Raw genomic sequence first — 24591 nt, 5'->3', positions numbered from 1 at the left:
ATTTGACTGGAGCGACTGTTTGACAACCATCACTGCCCGACCCCGATCATAAGGAAGGTACAGAGAAATCGGGCGCATCTCGGCTCCTGGTAAGCCAGAGGGACGCTGGTTCTTCCAGCCGGCGACGGGTCCAACTACAGGGAAGCCCCAGCTTTCGGGGGAACCCGCGCCGGTGCGTAGCTCCTCCCTCCGGCCTTTGGCGGTAAGCGCCTTCGGGCTCCTCCGCCTCCGACGCCGGGCTGTCCAGGGACTGGAGTCCGCTGCCCTATAAATGGCTCGGGCGTCGGGAGCTCGCGGCCAGCCGGTGCCGAAGCCCCCGAGAGAAGACGATGCGCAAGCAGTCCATGCCCGAGGCCGTGACCTGGGGCTACAGCAAGGAAAATGGTGAGTGGGAAGAGGTCCCCAGCGGGCGGCTTTCCATCCTGCCGCGCCCCCTCTGATCCCCCCCCCGAACCCGAGCGGGGCTGGCTGGGGCTGGAGTCCCCAAACCGAACTGGGGGAGGGGCGTTTTCCCAGACTCTCCGGCGTGGGATCCATGTTGCTCCAAGAGGTCACTTTACCTGGTCCCTCAACTCTTTTTGATGTTATCAAATAGGATATAAGTTTTCCCCATGAGGGTTTCCTTTGTGGGGGTGCCTTGCAGGCATGTTGGACTAAACTCCTATCATCCCCACTGATAACCTGGCTGTGGATGATGGGAGTTGTTTTCCAACGCATCTGGAGGGTACCAGGAAGGATGGTTAAGAAATTTTGCTTGGCATGGCAACATCAAAGGAACCTGCAAGGGTACAGTAATAGGTTCTTCCTCAGATGGAATACATTTGGGAAGCAAATTAACCAGACCGCTTGCTTATCTATCCCAGGACTGTAGCTTTGGACTTTTCTGGATTTTGATGGAAGATTGTCATTGTTCACTGCCTCATCCTTGTTAGTAACTGAGGATGCCAAAGACTGAGAATAGGCCCTTTTTGCATGGACTATAAAATTACTTGTTTTTCTTTGCTGGGAGGAGAACAGTGTTTATTTTTATTGATTAATGTCATCGGAAAAACACAGAAAACTCTCTCTCTCTGTCTTTTTAAAAGATTGATATTTTTATCACACCTTTTTGCTAGTGCTGGACACACTGGAGACTTCCTGGCACTCACCTGCTGTATCACATAGCAGCAGATTCACTAGCAATGTGATAGTTTCCAGACAGGGTATTCGGGGGTGCGTGTGTGTGTGCAAAGTCAAGATGATGCCTACAACCGTGCAATCAAACCCTTGCCCCCTTTTATATGTGCATTGTGAAAAAGGGTGGGCTGTTGATTGCATGATGATGGCTGCCATTTTGACTTTTTGAACCCCTTCCCTGTGGACACCCTGGTTCAAATGTGTTGGATTAGGATATCCATGGTTTCTTGCCATTGCTCGTGCAGCCTGGGACTGATGGCAGTTGAGAGACTAAAATATCTGGAGGGTACAACTTGCCTATCCCTGTTGTGTGCATGTATGTGAACAAATAAGGGTGTATATCCCACTACTGTTTCTTTTGTTGTTCTTGTTAGTAGAATAATAATATTAATGATAATATGCCTGAAATGTTTAGGCATTTTATGTTGTTATTGTTTTTAACTATAATTATTACAATATTTAATGAGAATAACATAGAGCGCCTTAACATTTCAAAGTGCTGAACGGTACTGAAAAAAAAAACAGTTCTGCTCAAATAATAATACATGACCCTACAGGGAATACTTTGGCATTAAATATTGAGTTTAAGCTAGAAACCTTTATTGTGCAACAAATAGTTTGGTGTATTTCACAGTTGTTTGTTAATACCATATTCAGCTTTGGATGCAAAATGTAAACAACTTTACGCTCATCAACATTATATCAGTATTAGCTATCATTTTAGAAATGATAGCTAATACTGATATAAACATCTTTATTTCTAAAGGTTTAAGTGATCTAAATATGAGAGTATTAATAATCTCCAGTCAATATTGTATAAATAATTCTGGACTCAAATAATATAATGTACTACTTATGTTTTATAATACTGCAATAAAACAAATTATGGGAAAAGGAATTTCTCAGTAAGGGAAAAAAAGTTCTGCTTAGGAGTATACAATCAAACACATGCTGTTCAAATGGAAAAGGCCTTCAGGAGGAATATTGTAGCAGCTGACTGATGGATGAGATCAAGTTTTCCCCCTTGCTATAACATTCTTCCTGAAAGAAGGGGGTGCAGGTAGCTTTTGGCAGGTGAGAGAGGCCAGTATGTATTTTTCTTTGGCTCTGCCAACAAACTAAAAAAGAAGCAGGAAATCTTCCATGCAGGAAGGCCTGTTCTCCCCAGTTACTGCTTCCCTGCCCAATAATGAGTATTCACTGAAAGTAAATATACAACAGCTTTCTCTAGCAACGCTCCGATCATTCCCAATCAGCAGGACAAAGTCTCTGAAGGGTACCTGGTGGGAGGAGGCAGATTTAGACTGAAGGCAGCCTACGAACTTGGAATGACATTCCAGAACCCGTTTTTCATTCAGATCCTATCCTCGACATATATAGCACTAAAGAAACATGCATGCTTTGTAACTTTGCCACTTCATAGAAATATATAATTTTGCTCTCCTACCTGTTCCAAAGGAAACAGTTTGGTATGCGCTTAAATAAAAGTAAGCCTCTTTGACCTTAGTATGGCCTATTTTTAGTAGACATTCAAAAGTTTGTTGTGTTAGGACTTCCAGGGCCTCCCATTTGACCACATTGGAACTTCATGCTGTATGAATATATGCAGGATTGATTTCCAAATAGAGCTTTTTACTTCACTCTAAAATGTTGGCTTGATGAAGAAATCTAAGCAAAATCCTTATTGTCTCCTGTTCCTGTGAGGACCACACAATCTTAAAATTATATTGTCGAAGGCTTTCACGGCCGGAATACGATGGCTGGTGTCGGTCTTTCGGGCTGTGTGGCCGTGTTCTGGAAGTTTTGTTTCCTAACGTTTCGCCAGCATCTGTGACCGGCGTCTTCAGAAGGCAGGAGCACAGACAGGAGCAGTTCTCTCTGTGCCCAGCGTTAGGAAACAAAACTTCCAGAACACGGCCACACAGCCTGGAAGACCCACACCAGCCAATCTTAAAATTGTTCTCTAAAGTTTAAATAAATGGAAGCTTTCTTATAGCAGAAAGTTGGGAACTATATATAACAATTTCACCTACTTTGCTTCTAATTATCAAAAGTTTATGCAGTGTGACAATTATCGATGGCAAAGCATGGTTTTTTATTTTATTCTAGGTGAGTCCTATACACACACACACACACACACACACATACACAGAGTATATATGAAAGTAACCTCACTGAATTTGGTGGGATTGCCAGATTATGTAGGATTGCAGACTATGTTTTAAATTAAAATCTAGTTTTAATTTCATGTTTTCTAATAAGGAACAGCAAGACTGGTTAAAACTGTAAGTGCAGTCCCTGTCTCCAAGGTTTAAAAATCCTGTAAGAAGTAATTGTAAAGCCTAAATAATCTTGGGATCAGGCAGTGTTTTTCCAGCCTTATGCTTCAGGCAGGCATTATAGCCATCCGGGGTTAGAATACCAAAACAGCTGGAGGGCAGTTTTTTGGGAAACGGTGCCTTATGGTGCTAGCTCAGAATATGACACACCTTTGCCTTGGCATGTCTCCCCCAGGGCCTGATCGCTGGCATGAATATTATCCAATAGCCAAAGGGAACAATCAGTCACCTGTTGCAGTTCTTAGCAAAGATGCCTCCAAAGACCCTGCTCTCCTGCCTTGGTTTACTGGTTATGACCCGGGCGCATCTAAGAACATGAGAAACACTGGGAAAACACTGCGGATTGCATTTGATGACACTTTTGATCGCTCAGGTAAGTTTACTTTTGTAAATGTTTGCAAATGTATTGGTAAGCCTCAAGTAATCAGGGTTAAGCCTACAAAATCCTTGGTGTGAAATGATCTAAGGAAGGCTTCATCTCCCAAACACAGAGACAGCTGTTGGGAGATGAGTGATTTGTAGCTTATTGTGCTGGTTGAATTATTTGCTTTCTCCTGCCCCCAGGGATATTCTTCAGGTTTTGAGAGATATGCCATCCATGTCAACAGCCAATTTGCAGTAAGTTTGCAATCATTTGAAACCCACTGTTTTTCAGCAAAGTTGGGATTTATTTTCCTATTCTGCTCTTCAATCTTTATGCTGTGCAGGACCTTACTTTTGTATCTATCTTCCTGAAATTTGATGAATCCATCAAAGTGGAAGTAATTTTCTTCCAAGTAAACAAATATGTCTTTAGATTCTGCCCCCCCACTTTTTTTTTGTTTGCCAATGGCTGTTTGATAGGTGCCGTCCTCCTGGTTTTGCATCCCAGTCTGATCAAATTAAGGGCAGATCATGCCGCAAACAATTTGTCAGTCATCTACTTTAAGAATTGGCGTGCATTAAACTAGAGAGCCAGTTTGGTGTAGTGGTTAAGGCACCAGGCTAGAAACCAGGAGACCATGAGTTCTATAGGCAGGAAGCCAGCTGGGTGCCCTTGAGCCAGTCACACCCTCTCAGCCCTAGGAAGGAGGCAATGGCAAACCACTTCGGAAATCTTGCCAAGAAAACTGCAGGGACTTGTCCAAATATTTGCCAGGAGTCAAAAATTGGCTTGAAGACACCAAAAAAATAACACACACACACACACACACACACACACACACACAGAGGAAGCAGCTAGCTATCCAATTTTATTAAAAGGCATAAGCTTCTGGTTTTTTGTTTTGTTTTGTTCTGTCTTTTTGCTGTTTTGTAACTATTTTGTTAATTGTTACACCACCAAGATAGATTGATAGATTACGTGTCATCAAGTCATTGTCGACTCCTAGTGACCACATAGGTAGATTTTCTCATGTTCATCTGTTCCTAACCTGGTCCTTCAGTTCCTCTCATGGTGCATTCATTGTTGCTGTAACTAAGTCTATCCATTTTGCTGCTGGTTATCCTCTTCTCTTTCCTTCTACCTTTCCCAGCATTAGACCCTTGTTAACTATCATTTTCTTATTTTTTCTTGTCTCTACCTCCTTCCTCTGCTTTTTCCCCTGACGGAGATGTCCATTATTTGTTTATACAAAAAAAGAGAAAAGAAGTAAATCCTGCTTTTTCTATCCAAAAGAGGGGAAAGCTGCTAACAAAACAGTCACAAAATGAGAAAGAAATATAAAAATAAGAAATATAAAATAACAGTCTTATAATGAATACTGTTAGATAAATGTAATAAACAATTCTAGTGTCTGTCTTTCTGCAAAACATCCAAATTGCCAAATTGTGCATTACCTGTGGGGAAGGTCCTGATTCAGTTCTGCTTGCTTTGGGGTGAATCCTACTCTACATTATATTTCCAAAGTGGTTTCATTCAACTGTTTTAGAGCCTCAAAATAGTGGAAGAAGATTCAGGAAGTTAGTCCTTGCTGCTACAATTAACTCCTATACTTGCAATTCACATGAAAAAAGATTGCAAGAATGCCATTTTACTGTGATCAGCATGATTCTTTCCACATGCATCTGTGGTTAAATATTAAAATAATTCTCACTAGCCCACGGCATTTTCCTTGAAGTTGATTTTTATTTTCTGGTATAGGGTGAGAACAATAGTCTTTTTTCTGCTTTTAAAAGAAATGTTGGAAGACTGACACGTGCTTAGAGCAGGTGACGTTTGTTTGTTAAAGTTTGTTTTAACAGTACAGTTAAGCTACAGTTCTCATGGGGTGCTTAAAGTAATTGCCTTCAAATGTTTAAGGATTAGAACCCTGCACACTCATGTACAGAAATGTATCTGCTTGCTTTTGTGTGTGTGTGTTACTGCAGTGCCAATGTAATATTTGTATTTTGTGATGTTCTACTATGGTGGTTGTTATCCCCTCTCTTTGGCACATATGCTGGAGTAGATCTTGGCTGTTATGGTACATTTACCCCAGTGGGGTCTCTCCTATTGATGCTGTTGTGAGATGGAGCATGGGTCATGGGCCTTTTGTCTCCTTGTCTCCTTGCGTTGTATGGCTGCAACAGAATGCATCCACTCTTCATGTAGGACCTTGGATATTTTTGCATCACTACATTTAATTGGTTATGATTTCTTTTTGTATGGGTGCATTGGTACCCTCAATCAAAATGAAAAGAATTACAAAGCTGAAAGGAGAGATGGTGCTCTGGGCTGGCCAACATCATAATGCCAGCTAAAGAAAAGACAAAGCTAAGCCTTTTGTCCTGTGCTTAACACAACTTTTATCCTTGGGTATTCGAGTACATAGATATCAATCACTGATGAGAGACCAGTAATGCTCCGACACAAAAGGTTGAACTCTGGGGTAGCATTAACTCTGAAATTCCATGCTATTGCTGGCAGTCAAAGAACTTGAATGTTGTTTCAAACAAAGGCCTTCTGGGATTGCTGCAGTGATCAGCTTTCTCCCCACAGGAGACGGGTGCTTTCTCCTTTTTAGGCTGCAAAAGAATTTGCGGTTAGTATCTCAGGAGGCCTAGAGTTAAAACTCTGGGGCAGGGGCATTTTAGGTTAAAACTGAGATTTCGCTTCCAGAATGCTATGCTGGAGTCACCCCTTTTCTTTGAATTCAGCGTGCCCTAAATTCATGAAATAAAACTTTTTGCCATTATGAAAGTGAGCAGTTTTAGATAGGCATTTCCATTCTCAGAAAAGTCCACCATATCATTGTCAAATGTTCATAGCTGACTTTATTGACTGTTATTACAAAGAACATACCAACTGTCTATTTATTCTTGGACCTGTTAATGCATTGTTATTGACATGGCCAACTGTGTTATACTGTTACTTTTTTTTAAATCATAAAACAAAATTGCAAAGCCATCAATTGTATCTTGGAGAGGAGTGAGCCTCCTTATTTTCACTTGTGGGTTGTCACCTGTCACTGCAAATCTGACAACAGGTGAAGCTTTTCAAATCTTTGTATCAATATAACATGGTTTTCCCATGACTTTATGTGAACAGGGATGATATTCCTGGCCTAATCAATTATGTATTGATGAGTATCCTATTTATAAGGAAAACTCAATTATCTTTGCAGTGGGATGCTACTCCATAGACTATTAAACTATTTGGTTCTGTTAAAGATTGCAGGTCTCCAAAAGTGAATATGTTTTTCCTGAACTGAATATTGTGCCATTCACTGAAACCACAATGTAGTAAGGATGATGATTCTTCAAAATTCTTCACACATGACACTAATCAGTATTGTAATTTCTTTGTTGGGAGCTTAGCATGTGATGACTGAACTAGTGTACTACAGTTTAAAAAACCGTGGCTTTCAAAAAATCTGATTGTTATGTGACCTGGACTATTGTCATAAAAATGTTGCAGTTAAGAAAAATGCATGTGTTTGAATTCCTCTCATCTGCTGTGAGGATAATAGATAAATGAGCATTTGAAGATTTTACTAGCAAGGTATTATAGCATTTATTCCCTGTTTGAAGAATGGAACATTGGCCCTTATTTTTATGCAAATCCAGTATTTTATGCCACATAGTGGCCAACCGAGTACATTAAAAAAAACTCAGTAGGGTGGACAGAAGAATGATAGTTCTCTTTCACTATTTCTCCCTTGCAGCTGGTTTTCAAGTATGTTGCATATGAATCAGAAAGTAGGATACCCATTGATACCCCTATCTTCTTTTTTCCTTTAAAAACTGTCTAAATTGGTGGACATTATCACATTTGATAGTAGTGAATTCTACAGATCTGAACTGGAAATAGGATTTAAAACTGGATGGAGTGATTTAGACACGGTGGTAATTTTCTCAGAACATTGCAGGTCCTACCATAATAGAGTTGTTGCTTACAGTATGCCTTTGGGCTTACTGTGAGTTTGATCAAACTGGCTTAGCTTTGGCAAACCATTGTAGTAGAATACAGGTAGTCCCCAGTTTAAGAACGAGTTCCATTCCCACGGTTTGTCCATAAGTTAAATTTGTATGTAAGCCAGAACAGTATTATCATATAATACTATATAAGTAGTATTGTGTAATAAACTCGAACCATTGTGTATTTAACTTGAATCATTGCATATTTAATTCAAATTGTGCTACAATAGGGTCTGTTCTTAACTATGGGTTGTTCGTAAACCAGGTATTCATAAGCCAGGGACTACCTGTACCTGCACATTTTATTTTATAGAGAATAGTCTTCTGTTTGGAGGGTTATATCTCAAGTCCTATAAGAAGGAGGAACAGATGGGGCCTTGACACTGATCACTACAATTAGCATCTAGATAGCACATAGAGCAGGTATACTATTCACTTGATTACAGCATTACTCAATATTGTGAAATGTGTTTCTCTATAAATTATTCAAATTATAACTATATTTGAATCTAGACCTATACAATATAAATTAATATAAGCACATTTAATATAACTTGCATCTTTTTCTTTTTCTTTCTTCGGTGATGCATTTAAGGATGCTTTTAAGCTCTCTTAAAAATAACAACACAATAAGGGGAAATCTAGGAATGGACCTCTAGAAACCATGTCCACCTGTCCTCCAAGAATAATTTTATAGAGGCCTGAAATGATTGTTGGCTGTGTTTGCAGGACTATCCCTATACACCTGTTGCATATTTGGATTTTTTATTTTATTTTTAAAAGTTGTAAAATTGAGGAAGAAACAGATCACATGACTCGACATTCCTTAGTGCTATTGGCAAAGAACCTTTCTGAACAAAATTGCCCTTCTACACTTGTTCTCTTCAAGGCTGACCCTATTGGTGGGGACTTGCTTCAGGTGTATGATAAGGCAATTATACACACAGCCACTACACACCCTGAAAAATAGCCTGCTTCCTTCAGATTCAATAGATGATGTATGGTATTGGAACTAGTGTAGATATAGAAGATGCCACATTATTTTTCCACCCAGACAGCACAAAGTCACAAGGCTGCCTGGTTATCTTTCTTCTTTGCTACAGAAACAGCAATCAAACAGCAAAAAAAGGAGTATTAAATTGTACAACTAATGGGAGATTTAAGCAAGCCCGCAAAAATGGTAGTCGCTGACTCCTTGGGTATTTGGTGGCAAATAGTCCATAGTGCAGTAGCACAGTGAAGCATAAATGCAAAGATGTGTAGGTTGCTAATGAGGACATTAAAAAATGTGGAAAATTGGACATAAGGATTATGTACTGAGAGAAGTTATGAGCATTTCAGAAATTACTTAGGCAGGATCATGGCTGTAGCTAAAACCAAATACAGAGACCTAATTGTGCAGGAAGCAGTTGTGTGAAATGGCACTCCTGTGTAGTTCAGTTGACTGCAAATACTCTTTTGAGGGAAGGATTTCATTGATATGTTGGAAATAGTTTGAAAGACACTGTGATTTTTTCCACGCAAATAACTTTTTTTCCCCCATAGCTAGAAGGCCATAGTCAATAGTGGGTCAATCCATATCACACGACTCCTGTCCTAACCGGGGCTTGCCTTGGGGGTGAAGTGTACAATGCTTTGGTACAGTTCTGCCTATAAATTCATTCACTGGTTGCACTGCCCTTAATTGACATTGACATTGACAATGGGAAACATTATCTTAATAAATAAGACATTTGCATCTGACTTCCGAAGTGGATATGATATAGAATTACATTGTCCTGATGTTGGCTTATATTTTATGCTGAGCATCTATTTAAAAAAAAGTAGGGGAAAAGCGTCAGGAGGGAGGAGCCATGACAACAGCCCAGCAACACATGTTTTTCTGAGCTCTTGCCCTCTCAGTTTCATGTTATTTTATATTAGTATATTTTAATTATTTTTGCTTCTTTTTAGCTAATTTTTAGTTAAAATAAGTATACTAGGTTACGGTAGACATTAGATTTTTATTAGACTTATTAGATCTTTTTAAATTTAATCATAACCTCTTCGGGCAAGTCGAACATGGAAGTAAAAGGTGCAGGCAAAAGATTTTGAATGGATTTGAACAACATGAGCAAAAGAAAGAAACAACATGGCATGAGTCCGGGCTCCATTTCTTCATCAAAGCCTGCTGAAGAACCAAAGATAGAAGAACATTTTATATGAAAGGAATCTGTAAGTAAAACAAATTTCTGTCCCACCTTCAACAAATTTGCAGCCCTTGAATCACTTGAATGGGACCTTCAAACAGAACTGGAAAAACAACAGCTGCTGGATCTTTCACTGTCAGGGAAGAGCTAAATGAGAATCTGGATTCTCTCCCAGTTTCACTGTGTGTCTCCAGTACAACTCGCTAGTTCACCTGCTAACCTCAAGGGAAATAAAAATAAGCTTAAAAATAAAAATCAGAATACGGAGAGGCTCCCATGGGAAGATTCAATGGCATTTATGGCAAAGCAATGCCTTCTTACAGCGCAAACTGTTATTTCGTTATTTGAGTAGCTGTCAAGAATAAAATATGACCTGGAATTGCTGAAAAAAGATTTTGAGGCTTTTGTTCAAAAATACGAAGCTGGATCTACCATTTCCATTAAGGTTTATGCAGAAGCTCTGGCTAAGATGCATATTCCAGACATGCACTCTGATAAAAGTCAAGTTGTTAAAGTTAAAGAAACTGACAAAACTGCGGAACAGTCGAATATATGTATTAATACATTCTTACTCTCTGACAAGGCAAAGAGTGGGGAGATTCATACATACTGAGGCCTCTTTGAATGCTAAAGAAGCAATTCCCTGCAAGTTAAATCATTCATTTCAGACACAACAGATTGCTCTCTGTATCTCCCTGAACAGTCTCAATATTGGATGCTGGGATTCTAAGAGAGCAATTGTAACTTCCCAAGGACAACTTCTTCACTGGCAACACAGAGAGATAGATTTATGTGCTGTTGAATGGCTTCCAAGTGCTCCAAACCAAAACCGGATTCTGTTCTCTTTTAATCAGCTACTATCCCACTGATGCTATTCAAGATGAGATTATATTTAGCATCACTTCAAGTCTTTCTCACCAGAATCTTTTGCGAAGTAAAAGTTAATTCCCTGTTTGGTTCTGTCTCACCTAGATTCCACAACCATTCCAAACTTTACCAGATGCCACCAAGTTTGCCTCTTCCCCAAACCTGGCCTTGAAAAAGCAAGGCTGTGGGAGTCGGCCAGTCTCACTAAATGAAGATGTGTCAGACCTAGCTGAAGCTGACCTTATCTCACATAAGGTCATATGTGATGGATGCTCACATAATCCATCTATTAACTTGGAATATTGCAAGCTGGTCAGGACCATCAAAAGACCAATCTTTCCTAGATTACTTATCATGATTTGATATTCTTTTTTTTACAGGAAACCTGGGCCGCAATCTTGGCTGCCCCAAGTAAAATAGGGAGACCTAAGGGAGGTATCACAACCCTAGCTAGTACAGCTTTACAACTGAATTGTATCCCTCTGCCTTCTTTAAACCCACACCTATCAGCCTCCCTGCTGTCACTCAAACAGGCTGAAATCATACTTTTTAACATCTGCATCCCCCCTTCTAAAACACATGCCCAAACTAACAGCACCTGGGGGCATATAGAAAATGTTATCCTCACTTGCTTAGATACACACCCTGTAGCATCATTAATAATTGGTGGGGATTTAAATGCCAGGATGGGACCAAATGAACATTTCCTATTCCATCAATTTAAGACCTTTCATGAGGAGGATGCACTAGTGGGACCCCTGTACAGTAGAGAATTTAAGGATCTAAAGTTTAATCGGGCAGGATTATGGGTTAGGCAGAGGACTGTTTGGAGCTGTGCATACTCAATGGCTCCCTGGATGGGGATCATCCAGCAGAACATACTGGGGGGCAGGGAGAAGATCAGCAGTTGATTACTGGATCACATCGCGTTATCTCCTAAATGCCCTACAGTGGATGGATGTAGATTCACAGTTAGAAAGTTATCCTCACCCGCTAATACTAACTATGACATCCCTCTGGGAATCAATAAGAACAGAAGCAGTCTACACCCCAATGCTGAAAAATAACAACACAGAGGTACAAATTAAATGGAATGAAAGTAGTGCAAAAGCAGTTCCTAAATGGCTGGTACTCCCAGAAATCTTAGAAATTTGTGCACACTTGTTAGACAACAAGTCTCAAAAACCATACTTAGTGTATGATCTATTAATTTTTAATCTGAAATCTGCTTTTGTGAAAGAAACAAAGCAACACTGCAGTAACTAGGGTGTACAACATAAAAAATGGTTTAATCAGGACTGTGCACAGCTGAAAAGGTCATATCATACCACATATAGAAAGAGTAAACATTTTCCTTTTGTGGACCAACTACTTTCCCTACAGAATTTAAAGGCTCAGTACAAGGCCCTCCTAAAAGAAAAGAAAAGTTTGGCAGTGAAGGAGACCTGGCAGAAACTAATTCAGTCAGTCAGGAAGTGGATTCTTCCCTCTTCTGGCAAACTACCATAAGACTAGGAAAACCGCTGTCCCCCCCTCCCCCTTCAAGTACTAATTCAAGCCTGGGGAGGAGTATTTTAGAGGGTTGTACATGAATCCTGCTAGTAACATAAATGAGAGTGAGGCCAACCTGGACCAAATTCAGAATTGGCCCCCTGTCTTTGTGCAACAGGTAACCCAATTGATTGAATCCCTTAAGGTGAACAAGGCTCCAGGTATTGATTGTGTTTTGCTTGAAATAATTAAAAAGAATCCCAGCTGGGGGGCGCCTCTGCTAGCATCCCTATTTACATTCATAGATCAGACTGGTCATGTTTCAAAAGATTGGGGGCTGGCAGTAATCGCCCCAATTTATAAAAAGGGCAGTAAGAATGATCCATTCAATTACAGGCCTATCAGCCTTTTGAGTGTTGTTAGCAAATTATATGACAAACATTTAAAGCACAAGCACCAAGACTAGATAGAGACAGAGGGCATAATCCAAGATGAGCATGCAGGATTCAGAGAAGGGAGGTGAACAGCAGACCACATTCTGATGTTCCACCATCTTGCACAAAAATATACTCATAAAAAGAAATCCTCCCTCTTTGTATCCTTTCTAGATTTTAAACATACCTTTGACTCAATTTCCAAGAATGCCCTTTGGGAGAAATTAAAAACACAACTATTGACAGGCTCCTCCTCTTATTCTTAATTGTCATCAACTGTTGGGATTTGTACCTTGTATATGCAGAGTTTCTAATACTGGCAACCTATCATGACAAAGCACTATAAGACTCAATCTGATGACCAGTTTTAACCTTAAGGGGCGAAATGCCATGGCCTTGTTGGCCAAAGCAATGTATATTGTTGTTCTTTGTCAAAATATTTCCACCCAGGGAGAAGGGTTACCTTAATCATCTTCCTGATACATTAGCTATTTATGGCCTGCACGTAATGCAGAATATGAATTATTATTATGCCTACCTCTACTCCCCACACATTTTTCAAATCTGTGTGAAAGATCCTCCAGCTTTTCAGATCAGACTTTTTAGGGAGGGGGGAAGAAGAGCCAGAGGACTCCATAGTGTGGACATATGCTGTTCCATCCATGGATAGGGGTGCCACTGCATCCAACTGTATATGCAGGAAAGCTTTTGAAAAATGGAAAAGCCTTCCTGATTGTATTATATAATCCCAGGAACCTGTATTCTTCAGCCCCATGTTCAACAAATGCATTTGTTTGAATATAGTAATGAGAATAAAATATGAATTATTTTAAGATTACTTTCTCATTTTCCCTGGAATATTAAGGTGTTCTGTTGTTAAGTACAGCTACTTTAAGATAAACAGGTCAGTGCTTACATTTGGGAAAGAAATCTAGCCAAGGCAATTGCAATGAATCTGGCCTTGCTTGATTCTGTCTTTTCTTATTCCATGTTATTGGGACAACTGAAATATTGTAAAGAAAATGCATGATGCACAGTGGTGGGTTATAAATGAGAGCCATGGAGTTATGTATGGGAAGTAAACAAACAAGCAAGCTAGAAGGAAATTGTTGCGGATCAGGGTGAACATGCCTCCTTAACTAATTAATGATGAACTACCACTTCTTCCTGTATTTCAGCCCAAATGATCTCCAAATCTACAGTTTATTATTTGAAAGGAGGAACATTACAAGTTGCCCTTCAGTTACCGGCAGAGCCCAGTCAGTTTTTAGCTCCTTATTGATAGAAGAGATAACTTGAATGATACATGGGAGAACAAATACGTTGTTATAATTTTAATAATTAAATGTTGATTGAAATTTAATTAGATTTGCATTTACTTTAAATGAAATGAAATTTAGCCTTTGCTTTGGCTCCACCTACATTTTGGAGTGCACTCCCTGGTACAATACTTAAGGCTAAGGGTAATCCTTGTCCCAGAAAACATTTTACAGTGTTGGTCTACTGAGTTGATAGAGTCTAGAATATAATGAAAAGTTAGCACTTTTTTTTTTCACTGTCACAGTAAAATTAACAGGTGATCCTAAGATAATTTTCTCCCTTTTAAACATTATTGCTTTACTAGTCTGGACTAATAAATAGAGGGCTGTACGCTTAATCTTGAGTCTTTGGCAACAAATTTTAACTTCCAGCTGCTGGAGAGCAGCAGTGTAAGAGAACTATTGCGCTTCTATCCAAGAATGAACGTTCTTTGGGGGCATCTTAGTTGGCCACTGAGTGTGTGCATTGGATAGGCCTGCAGTTATTCTTAAACTCTTGTGAACTTAAGGTCCATTTAAGTCAAAATAAGGGAACTTGTGGAACAGAGTTGTTTATTATTGATACTAGGTTATAGACCTCCATCAGTTACTGTGCACTAGCATGTCTTCACAATATGGCTGATTATTTCGTTACTTTTTAATAATAACAACAAAACAAACAAATACTACAAGCAGTAATAGGCTGGCTCCAGGTTTGAGGGGGGCCCTGAGTAAGGTGTCTTCCGGTGGCTCACTTAGTATGATGGTGAACCCTGATAGGCTTATCTGGTACATTCCTACAGCAGCGTGGTGGACAACTGGTCTTGACACCATTTTAAAATTATGCAATGTTGCCCTAAGTAGCATTGCATTATAGGAGATTTCAATTATGGCTCAACCAATCATCCAATGCTACTTGGAGTCTTAAGGCAGAAAAAAGGGATATCAAGGTGTCACAATATACCTGTCAATGTGCTACAGGTTTGGTGGTTGGCCAAGGATGGGCTGTCTTATGGACACTGTATTGGAAATACAGTGGAAGATAAGATGTCCCCTATGCCATCAGTCCTATTGGAGAGAGATGCTCATAAGTGCTCACCTTACTTCATGGTTGTACCTTTTGTTATGGCACAGCAAAGTCTTCTGTTAATCTAGACTATTCATTGCAGTACTGAGGGGAGGACCACTGCCGGGGATATACCGGCTCCGTCAGCTTCACATCCACTGGGGTTCTACGAATGACAAAGGCTCAGAGCATGTGGTGGATGCAAAAAGGCATGCAGGAGAGGTGAGTAGGTTTCTGCAGGAAATACTGGAAGATTTCCTCCCCTTGCCAGTAGAAAACCAGGCGCAAATAGCCTAATGAAGTCTTAGCAGGGATGGGGAACCAGTTGCCCTCTAGACGTAGATGAACTGCAGCTTCCATCAGGTTCCATCAAGGTCCATGGTCAGTGGCCAAAGATACAGGAGATTAAGTTTAACCATATTTTCATATGTGCTTTCAGTGTTGACATTTTTTAAATCTTTGAATTACTGAATTTGTCCTGTGCAAATGAACAAGTTATCCTTCTGGTGAAAAAATAATAATTCAAGGTTTGAATCAAATCTCTAGTTGACAACAAGAGTATAGATGGCAGGGTAATAGGGCTGGACTTCAGTTTGACAGTCCAGGTCTGTTCTTTCCAAGAATCCCAAATGACCAGAGAATGTAAGGTGATTGGGATGATAGCATCAATATCTGGGTCAGCATACAGATGAGGATCCATTAGGAAAATACTGGTTGATGCAGCATTCTTGTTCTTTTTTAAAATGAAAATGGGGATTGGCTGGGCACCTGCAATTATACATGTGCCCATTGGCTGGCCACAGGTATATGCATGTAGATACGTATGCATTTATTCACAAAAGATGTCCTGTCTCAAGTTACTTATGCACTTTAGGCAATAAGACCATTTAATCCAAAGTTTAAATTATTTAGTTGCGTCAGTGGATGCCGGATAAACTCTGGAAAATTTAAATGAGAACCCTTTCATCTTTCTGAAGTTTTCTTCCTCAGGAACCCTCAGATTTTTGGAGAGCAAGAAGGCATATAATACAATATTATATAATTATATATTATATGAAATAAAATGCTCTTGTCAACACTCTGGAATGAGAGTAAGCAGAATATGTAACATGTAAAAGAGCTGATATATACTTGTATGTCAGTCATTACAAGTTGATATGTGGTATCTACATAAATGTTGAAAGCACCATTAATAGGAATTTTTATAGTATTTTGGTTTTATCCTGAAGACAATTAAAACATGGGTTTTCAATATATTTTACATGCCTTAACAGAGTAGTGTCTTCCAGAGGTGTTTGATGACACTTTCATAAGTTCCAGTCAGCTATTCACATTGGCTTGGAATGGATATTATAGTCTGGAAGATGCTCATTTGGAGAAAAATGGCAGTTTCAAAACCACTTTATGTAAATTTGCCAGTTTCGTGTATTCTTACCTTTTGATTCTATCATTTTCAATATTTTTTTCTAAAGGAACAAAAAATGAGAATCCAGTGTATATGTTTCTAATTTTTAACATCTTTTTAATGTTTGAATTGATTCTCATTTGTCACCCAGTAGTAAGATTCATACAGCTAACAGGGAATGAAGAGAATTTTATGAAATTTCAGGGAGTTCCATTAAGGCATGATTTGATATCTAACTATAATGCTTTCTTTGCTTTTAGATACATTTGGTACACTGGTATTCCAAGTATAGTAATTATGCTGATGCCTTGAGAAAAACCGATGGTGTGGCTACTATAGCCATTCTAATGCAAGTAAGTTCTGATCGCTATTTTCTTATGCATATTTTCATAGTTATCTTCAGCCATGGCTCCAGAAATCATGTCTGTTTTGGTCAATGATGCAATTTGTTCCTCACCATGCACCACATCGCTTTCTTCATGCTGCTATGGCATCTCAATGTACAGGGTGTGGACACCTATCCTCCATCTTCCACTACCCTCCCATCAATACACTACACTAATGGACTGATATACTTTCTTATCTTTCTTCTTCCTAATTAAGCTTGAGGAAAAAGTTCACTGTAGTACTGACAGTTTCCCTCTAATACATGAAAGTGTAAGTAGTTATTACTGTTCCATCTTTTTTGCACCATTAAAACATAGTTACAGTCATGCTCCTATATTTATGTTTTTAGTAGTCCTGTAGCTGTTTCTTTGGATGAAAACTTGACGGAACTCAAATTACTGACTGAAAAGAAAGAGATAGATTGTACTGCATTATACACATAGAGCTGCACATCTATCAAATCCCAGAAATACTAGCATGTTTCTTCTTTCTCTTCCTCCTCCTCTTCTTCTAGAATTATTGATTTATTTTAATTTAATAGTATTTTTAGGTAGTTCCAATCCACATAGACTCTTTGTGCTGTTTGCTAGTTGAAAATACCATAATGTTTAAAAAGGAATCTGTAATAACACTCGACTGTGATGACTATCCAAAGAAAACTGCAGGCCCAAAATTCACCGGAAACTCATTGCTTTAATTTGCTTCCTGAAAATAAGGAGGATTGGTGGTGTTGAGTTTAGTGGGGAGCACATGCCTTTTTTCATGTCTTTGTACTAGATATGAACTTACTGTTTTATAAACAGTATAAACTGTTTATCAACAGTATAATGTTTTATTAACCGTTTTGCTACAATTTAAGGCAACAATACATACAGTGCATTATTAACAATTAACACTGTACTTTAGGTGCACGATAGAAGATTCTTCTTGGGATTTTGAAGGAAACCTGTACAAATCTTGGTCAGAGTGTTTAAGATTTTAGAGAGGCCTCCTCCAAGCTGGTGGCCTCTGCGTGTTGACTTTGAGATCCCCAGCTAGCATGAAAAAGGGCCATGTTGACTGGGGATTATGGAAATTCATTCAACATATCTGGAAAGCATCAGAAAAGCTGCCTTAGAACCTGGGAAGCTGGCTTGGACAGTATAGAGAAGCTACATTGACCATTAGGTCAGCTTTCCCTAACCTGATACCAGTAAGATGTGTTAAAGTACATCTCCCATTATTCCCAGCCAGTTTGGCCAAAAATAACAAGAACCATAATGGCTGAAGACAACAGGACCTGTAATCCAATGTAGCTGGAGAGTACCAGTTAGTCAAAGTCTGATTTCTGGATGTTTTCAATTATTTTCATTTTCAGCACCACTACCAAAATGTTTTCAGAACTCCAGAAACACTCACTGAAATTAAAACCATACCACACTCATGCAAAAGAGAGCATCATTAAGTGACACAAACCAGTCAGGCAAATGTTACTCTCTTTTTGTTTTTATACCTAGTATTATTGGTAGGGGTTGGAAGATATTCTCCAAATGTTGCTAATTAAATGGACAGATGGGATAGTTAACAATTCATTGTGCATACTGTTGTAATTTGGGAGATAATTGCCTTTCATAGCTGCTCACTGTCTGTTTTCTGCATGACAGGTAGGGAAAAACCCTAAGCCAGAGATGAAAAGAATTATTGAAGAAATAGATGGTATTAAAACAAAGGTATGTAGAAGAATATTCTAGTCAATACCAAGTTTTCTAACACAGTTCATTAAGAGGAGCCAACAGACTTAGATAATGCATAGAATGTATGATTTTATTAACATATACCAAGCTATAGTACGCATAACTGTGACTTGTTGAATAAGACACAGTTGGCTGGCTTTACATATCATACTAAGCATAAGTCTTGCTTATAATATAAAGCTCAATGACTGTATTTACACATCATGCGAAGCAGTAGCAAGTGAACAATACTATGGTTATGAGTGATATGTGAATCTTCTCTGTGACAACTAACAACTGAGTCTTGAGAACCAGCAAGAAACATGTAGACAACAGGAACATCAGGACAAATGTTTAAAGAAAACAAGTTTTTAAAGAAACATTTTCTTTAAATGTTTAAAGAAAACAAATTAACAAATCTTTAAAGAAAAAAGAAAAGCTGACAGCTTATCAGAGTACCTGGAGCCCATGGGAAGTTTAATGAGAGCGGAGGAAATATGAGATTACTTAAAGTAAGGTTTTCCAGACACAGCTGTCTCATTTCAGAGGCAAACCTTCTCAGTTGATGTTGCTCATGAGATTCTCTTTATTGCCTTTAAATTGAAAGTTGGGATTTTTTTGGTCATATTCTCTCAGAAGAAGCAGTTTGGACTAATATTTCATTTTTATTATGGATCCAGATTTTGAACTACTTGGGGACACTTACTAAAATCAGTGGAGACTTACTAAAATCAGGACATCTACTGTTCAGTAAATCTGAAATAGCTTTTGACTTACCGTAGATATTAGAATCAAAAGTACTATTAGCTTTATTTTCCCATGAACTCAGCTACACCTTGAGGCTATCTACACCAACTATCATCATCATCTAGCCATCACAATTGTTTCATATCAGTAAAGGACACAGTGATGGCTACTTGATGCTATAAATCACTACTGTGAAGAGCCGCCTTGTCTCTGCCACTGAATTTAATTATGTTATTTCTCATTTATTTAAGGGGAAAGAGGTTCCTTTTCAAAACTTTGATCCATCTATCCTCTTCCCTCAAAATCGGAATTACTACAGTTATCAAGGCTCTTTTACAACGCCTCCTTGTGAAGAGTGTGTTACCTGGATTCTTCTGAAAGAGCCAATAGTTGTTGATGAGCACCAGGTAAATTAGAAATTAGTACAGTCATTTCTTTTTGTATGCATTTCATGTAAGTTTAAATGTGTTTTATGTTCTCATACTTACTAATAAGCAGCACAATAAATCATATACATGATTCAGATACATTGTGCTGCTGTATACATGGGAAACCCTGGACATTTCTGAAGCAAATGAATAAGAGGGACAAGCAATGGCCTAAGAGCATTTTGTAGCATCATAGAATTGTGGAGTTAGAAGCGTCCATGAGACTCATATTGTCCACTCTTCTGCAAGTGGTAAGAAAACCAATTAAACCATCCTCAAAAAGCTGCCTCTTTTTAAACAACGCAACCTCAATAGATAGACTATTCCATCATGGTATAGATCTTAGCATCAGGAAGTATTTCCTTATAATTGTGAAATCTAGGCAGCTACAACTTGAACTCATTATTTCTGATCCAGTTTGTATGGAAAATAGTTCCTGACCACTTTTTCTATGCCATCTTTTAATGTACCTGAACACTGACATCATGTCTCCCCTTAGTCTTTTTTTTTTTCTGCCAGACCAAACATTTCAAGTTCCTTTAGCTTGTCCTCATAGGACATGTCCTCAAGTTCCTCTGTCATCTTTGAGGACCTTCTCTGGACCTGTCTTAATTTGTCAGTTTCCTTCTGGAAAGGCAGTGGTCAGAATTTTACACAGAACTCCAGGTGTGGCTTCAACAGCACAGAATGGGGAGGAATAAGGACTTCATGTGTTTTTGATACAAAGGTTTTTACGGTGCAGCCCAAAACTGCATTAGCCTTTTAAAAATTTTATTTATTTATTTATATATCACATTTATATAGCCGCCTATCTCACACAAGCGATTCTGGGTGGCATACAACAATTAAATTAAATAACAAATAGATAAAAACAATAATTATAAAAGATAAAAAGTGATTATTAAAATACAACATCATCCAAAAGTTTAAAAATTTTAAATTTTAAAATATACAAACCCCACTGAGAGAATATTAATTATAGTGGAGCCATCTAAGAATGTCTCCGGTTCCCAAAGAGCCCCAAGCCTGATGACATAACCAGGCCTTGAAGGACTTCCTAAACAACAGCAGGGAAAGGGCAAGCTTCACTTCAGGGGGGAGAATGTTCCACAAGGAGGGAGCCACAGCAGAGAAGGCCCACCGTGGGACATCCCTCAAGCAGGGGTGTAAAACAATTCCACTATGAAGTCATGGGAGTGATCTGCTCCTAGTTGACTTTTCGCCATTAAATGAATTCTAGTTAAAACCTTTTTTGTCCAATAAAAAATCTGCTCGGAGACAGGCAATTATACTTACTTTATGATGCTGCAAGGTGGCTGAGGGGAAGGGATCTTATTTTTCAAGAAAATGGAGTAGGCTCCTCTCCAAGAGGCTCCATGTTTACTGGTGCTTATCAAACTGGCCAAGTGATCACATGGCATTAAAGCTCAGATGGGCATTCCAGGAAGCAGTGCTGCCATGAGGAGATTTGTATCAGAGCCCAAGCTCCTTCCTTGCAGCAATGAGAGATCTCCTGATATCTCCTCTGGATCAGTGCTATCTTTCTGGAATGCCTATGTTACCTTTACATGAGCCCTTCAGGGAAAAGCTCTATACTATTTACATGTTTAAAAAATGATCAAGAAGCCTCAAGACCCCTCAGCTACCTTATAAACATAAAGTTCAACCTCACCTTAAACCAGTACAACCATGTTTTTTCAAAGAGAAAAACAGTTTTTGTTTTTTTTTGAAAAATGGACTTAATAAAGTCTGCATATCTTGAGTCTTGAATTTTAATTCAGACTCATAAAAGTGGTTGGCAATTTCAGTCTTCCCAACAGATAAAATAGAGTTGTTTCATTTAAACATTGACCCTATCCTTTATCTTTACCAATTCTATTAAAGAAGCAGTCAGAAGAAAGAATCATATTCCTTTTTCCTAGTGTGTTACTTAAACTTTATTTCATTTTTTAATTTCCTATTTTCTGGTTAAACTTTTCCTGAAAATGCAAAATACTAATGTGCTTTGCTTAAGTTACTTGGGTCAGCAACCAAATCCTTAATAAGGCTTCCCATTCCAGTCCCTATGCCCATTTACACAGAATTAAATTCTTTTGGCTTTAACTGAAGCCATTTTCAAAATGGCTGCAGTCTAGAGTAATGGTTCAGTCATAAATAAAGAGGGCTAAACTTGTTCTTCTTGATTTGCAATCATCTAGTAAAAATTGGGCAAATACACATGTCCTTGTATTCTTGCAGGGAGTTCTTTGATCAGTTGTAATAATCACAGATTTGTTTATGTTATCTTCATTCTTCTAAGACTTTCAGAAGGTCATAAAACAAATTGGGATAAGATATTCAGAATAGCAATGTGAAACATTCATCAGAAAAGAGTTTGCAATGATTAGCTATTTCAACTGTGGTAGGTCCTGAAACTACTTGAGAAGAGTATAATCTAGAATAGATCACTGGCTAGCTATAGAATGTCTAAAAATTGAATCAAACAGGTAAGAGATCATTCCTACCTGGGTGAGAGGTTCACTAGAAAGCAGAACTGGTAGAATGTGTTCTTCAACAACCATTGCATTTCATCTTTTACCTTGAACAGCCTCTGGCAGCTTTTTAAAGGAAATTATCATTCCAGTATCCTTTGAATGTTTTTTAAATCATTCGTAACTAAAATGGTCTTAGGAACCTCTCCTTTATTTTTCCTTTTTGTAGATGTCAAAGCTGCGTAGCCTTTCTAGCAATAGTGCAGAAGAACCTCATTGCCCTTTAGTGGACAACTGGCGGCCTCTTCAGCCTCTCAACAACAGGATGATACGAACAACATGTCAATAGAATCTTTACTGGAGTTGCTGTCTTGAGTCACAAAGACCTTTTACACTCATGTTGTATATAGGGTTGTTTTTCCTCCAGATCTATGCTGTTGAGCCAGAAATTTTAAGCAATGAAGCAGGACAAATTACTAAATGAATCTAACTTCTGGAGGAAGAAAAAAATAATTATAGGAAACTTTAACTTCTATATTGATATGCTGGACCTGTCTCTTAAGATGTCATATGCTACTCCATGATCTTACAGAGATAGAACAGCTTGCACCCGATGCTTCCTTGCTCAGCCTTACTCATTTGGTTGCTTTGCCAACAGATTGGCTAAACCATTCTCTGCAACCAGGTGTCTTTTCCATGTGTGGGGACTGCAGCTAACAGACATCTGAAAACTGCAGTTATAATGAGTCTAAGAAGCCAGAACGAAAAACCAGGTCTTGTTCTTAACCTCAGATTCTGGCTTATGAATATTGCAAAAAGCCAGGGATCTGACATAATGATAAAAGTTTGTGATTTGTTTAGCCATTCCTGCTGGTAGGAGAAGCCATCAAGCAGGGTATATTGATGCATTTGCTCCATCTCTATAATTTCCCCATATTATGGTGATAAATGAACTAGCTTTATGTAATCTTGAAATATTTCCTTCCCCCCCTTCTTAATTTTCTTAATTTAAATATTCTTAATTTAAAACTGGCCAAATTCTACTGTCTTTTATACCAGTTGAAATTGGGGAGAAGAGGGTTTTTCTCAGTAATAATCCTGTATGACTTCTAAAGGTCGTAGAAAAAAAATAACATTCAAATTCTATTCTTATACTTAATTTCTCTGAAAGGCCTATTGATTTTAGGGGAACTGACTTTTGAGCAAACAAATGCTGTTAAATAATAGAAAAGAAAATCCGCCAGCATATTAATACATTTACAGTATTTATTTATCCTTCTTGAAATATAAATGAAGATGTTCAAACAGAATAGAGGACAGGATATAGAATTCATATTTCATCATATAATTCTGTAACTTTATTTCATGCCAATGACTACAAGTAATTCAAGCACCTTGGATTTTGCTTAATATGAAGATAATCTCAGTGAATCGAAAGCAAATAATTTTCTTGAAAGGGAAAACAAAAACTATGATGTATTCAATGTTTAGTTGTGCTGTATTGTTCTGTAACATCCCCAAAAGTAATATTCTGATCTTATCCTGATTTGATTATTTAGTCATTCATTTTGTGGCAGTGCAGAGTGTGCCTTATATTCAGAATTGCTGTTACAAATGGGATGAAATTTCATGATGCAATCAGATTTTGATGGGCATCTAATTTTAGATTTGAAACCAGTTTTGAAATGGAAATATAAAATAAATTCAGGCTTTTCAATGTCAGCATTACATTTTTGAAATAAACTTTTGTATCTCCTATGTATATATAATCAGTAACTTAGAAGCCCCAGAGTATTTTCTTCCTATTTTAAATATTGATTAGTGGATTTTTTTCTTCCAAATTAAAAAAAAAATCCAATTTGTATTAAAATTGTATCAGTTAACATTTCTAAACATACTTCTTAAAATTTCAGATTGTGAAAAACATTTTTTTAAAGATATGAGGAAAGCAATAGTTGGGGAGGTGTCTGTCACCTGAGGATTACTAATAAAATATTGGCCTGAGTTGTTTTTCCTTCTTGCTTTGGATTCTGCTTTGCAAGAAAAACAATTCAAACTGATGGCAATGTATTTGCTTTTGTAAAAGAGCAAAAAATAAATCTATTTATCTCAGAAGCAAAATTTTCAGATTCTTTTTTCCTGATCTCATAATTTGGAGTGGTGACAAAAAGAATACTTGCTCTTTTTTATTTGAATAGATTGAT

General features: G+C 38.2%; 1 protein-coding gene across 1 annotated transcript; it reads left to right on the top strand.

Annotated features, from left to right (window-relative positions):
* Nucleotides 1–186: 186 nt before the first annotated feature.
* On the top strand, nucleotides 187–24486 carry LOC103064932 (carbonic anhydrase 3). The gene is made up of 7 exons (XM_007430229.3): nucleotides 187–384; nucleotides 3691–3888; nucleotides 15341–15459; nucleotides 16903–16995; nucleotides 18673–18738; nucleotides 19740–19895; nucleotides 22617–24486. Exons 1-7 carry the CDS (start codon nucleotides 330–332, stop codon nucleotides 22734–22736), a joined length of 807 nt encoding a protein of 268 aa, XP_007430291.1. The 5' UTR covers nucleotides 187–329; the 3' UTR covers nucleotides 22737–24486.
* The last annotated feature ends 105 nt before the right edge of the window (nucleotides 24487–24591 follow it).

This window comes from Python bivittatus, unplaced genomic scaffold (assembly GCF_059951505.1).
Source record: "Python bivittatus isolate LINGU-HERP-01145 unplaced genomic scaffold, Pbiv_v1 ctg000590_np1212, whole genome shotgun sequence".
Classification (NCBI taxonomy): Eukaryota; Metazoa; Chordata; class Lepidosauria; order Squamata; family Pythonidae; genus Python; species Python bivittatus.
This window is presented reverse-complemented; position numbering and strand designations above follow the sequence as displayed.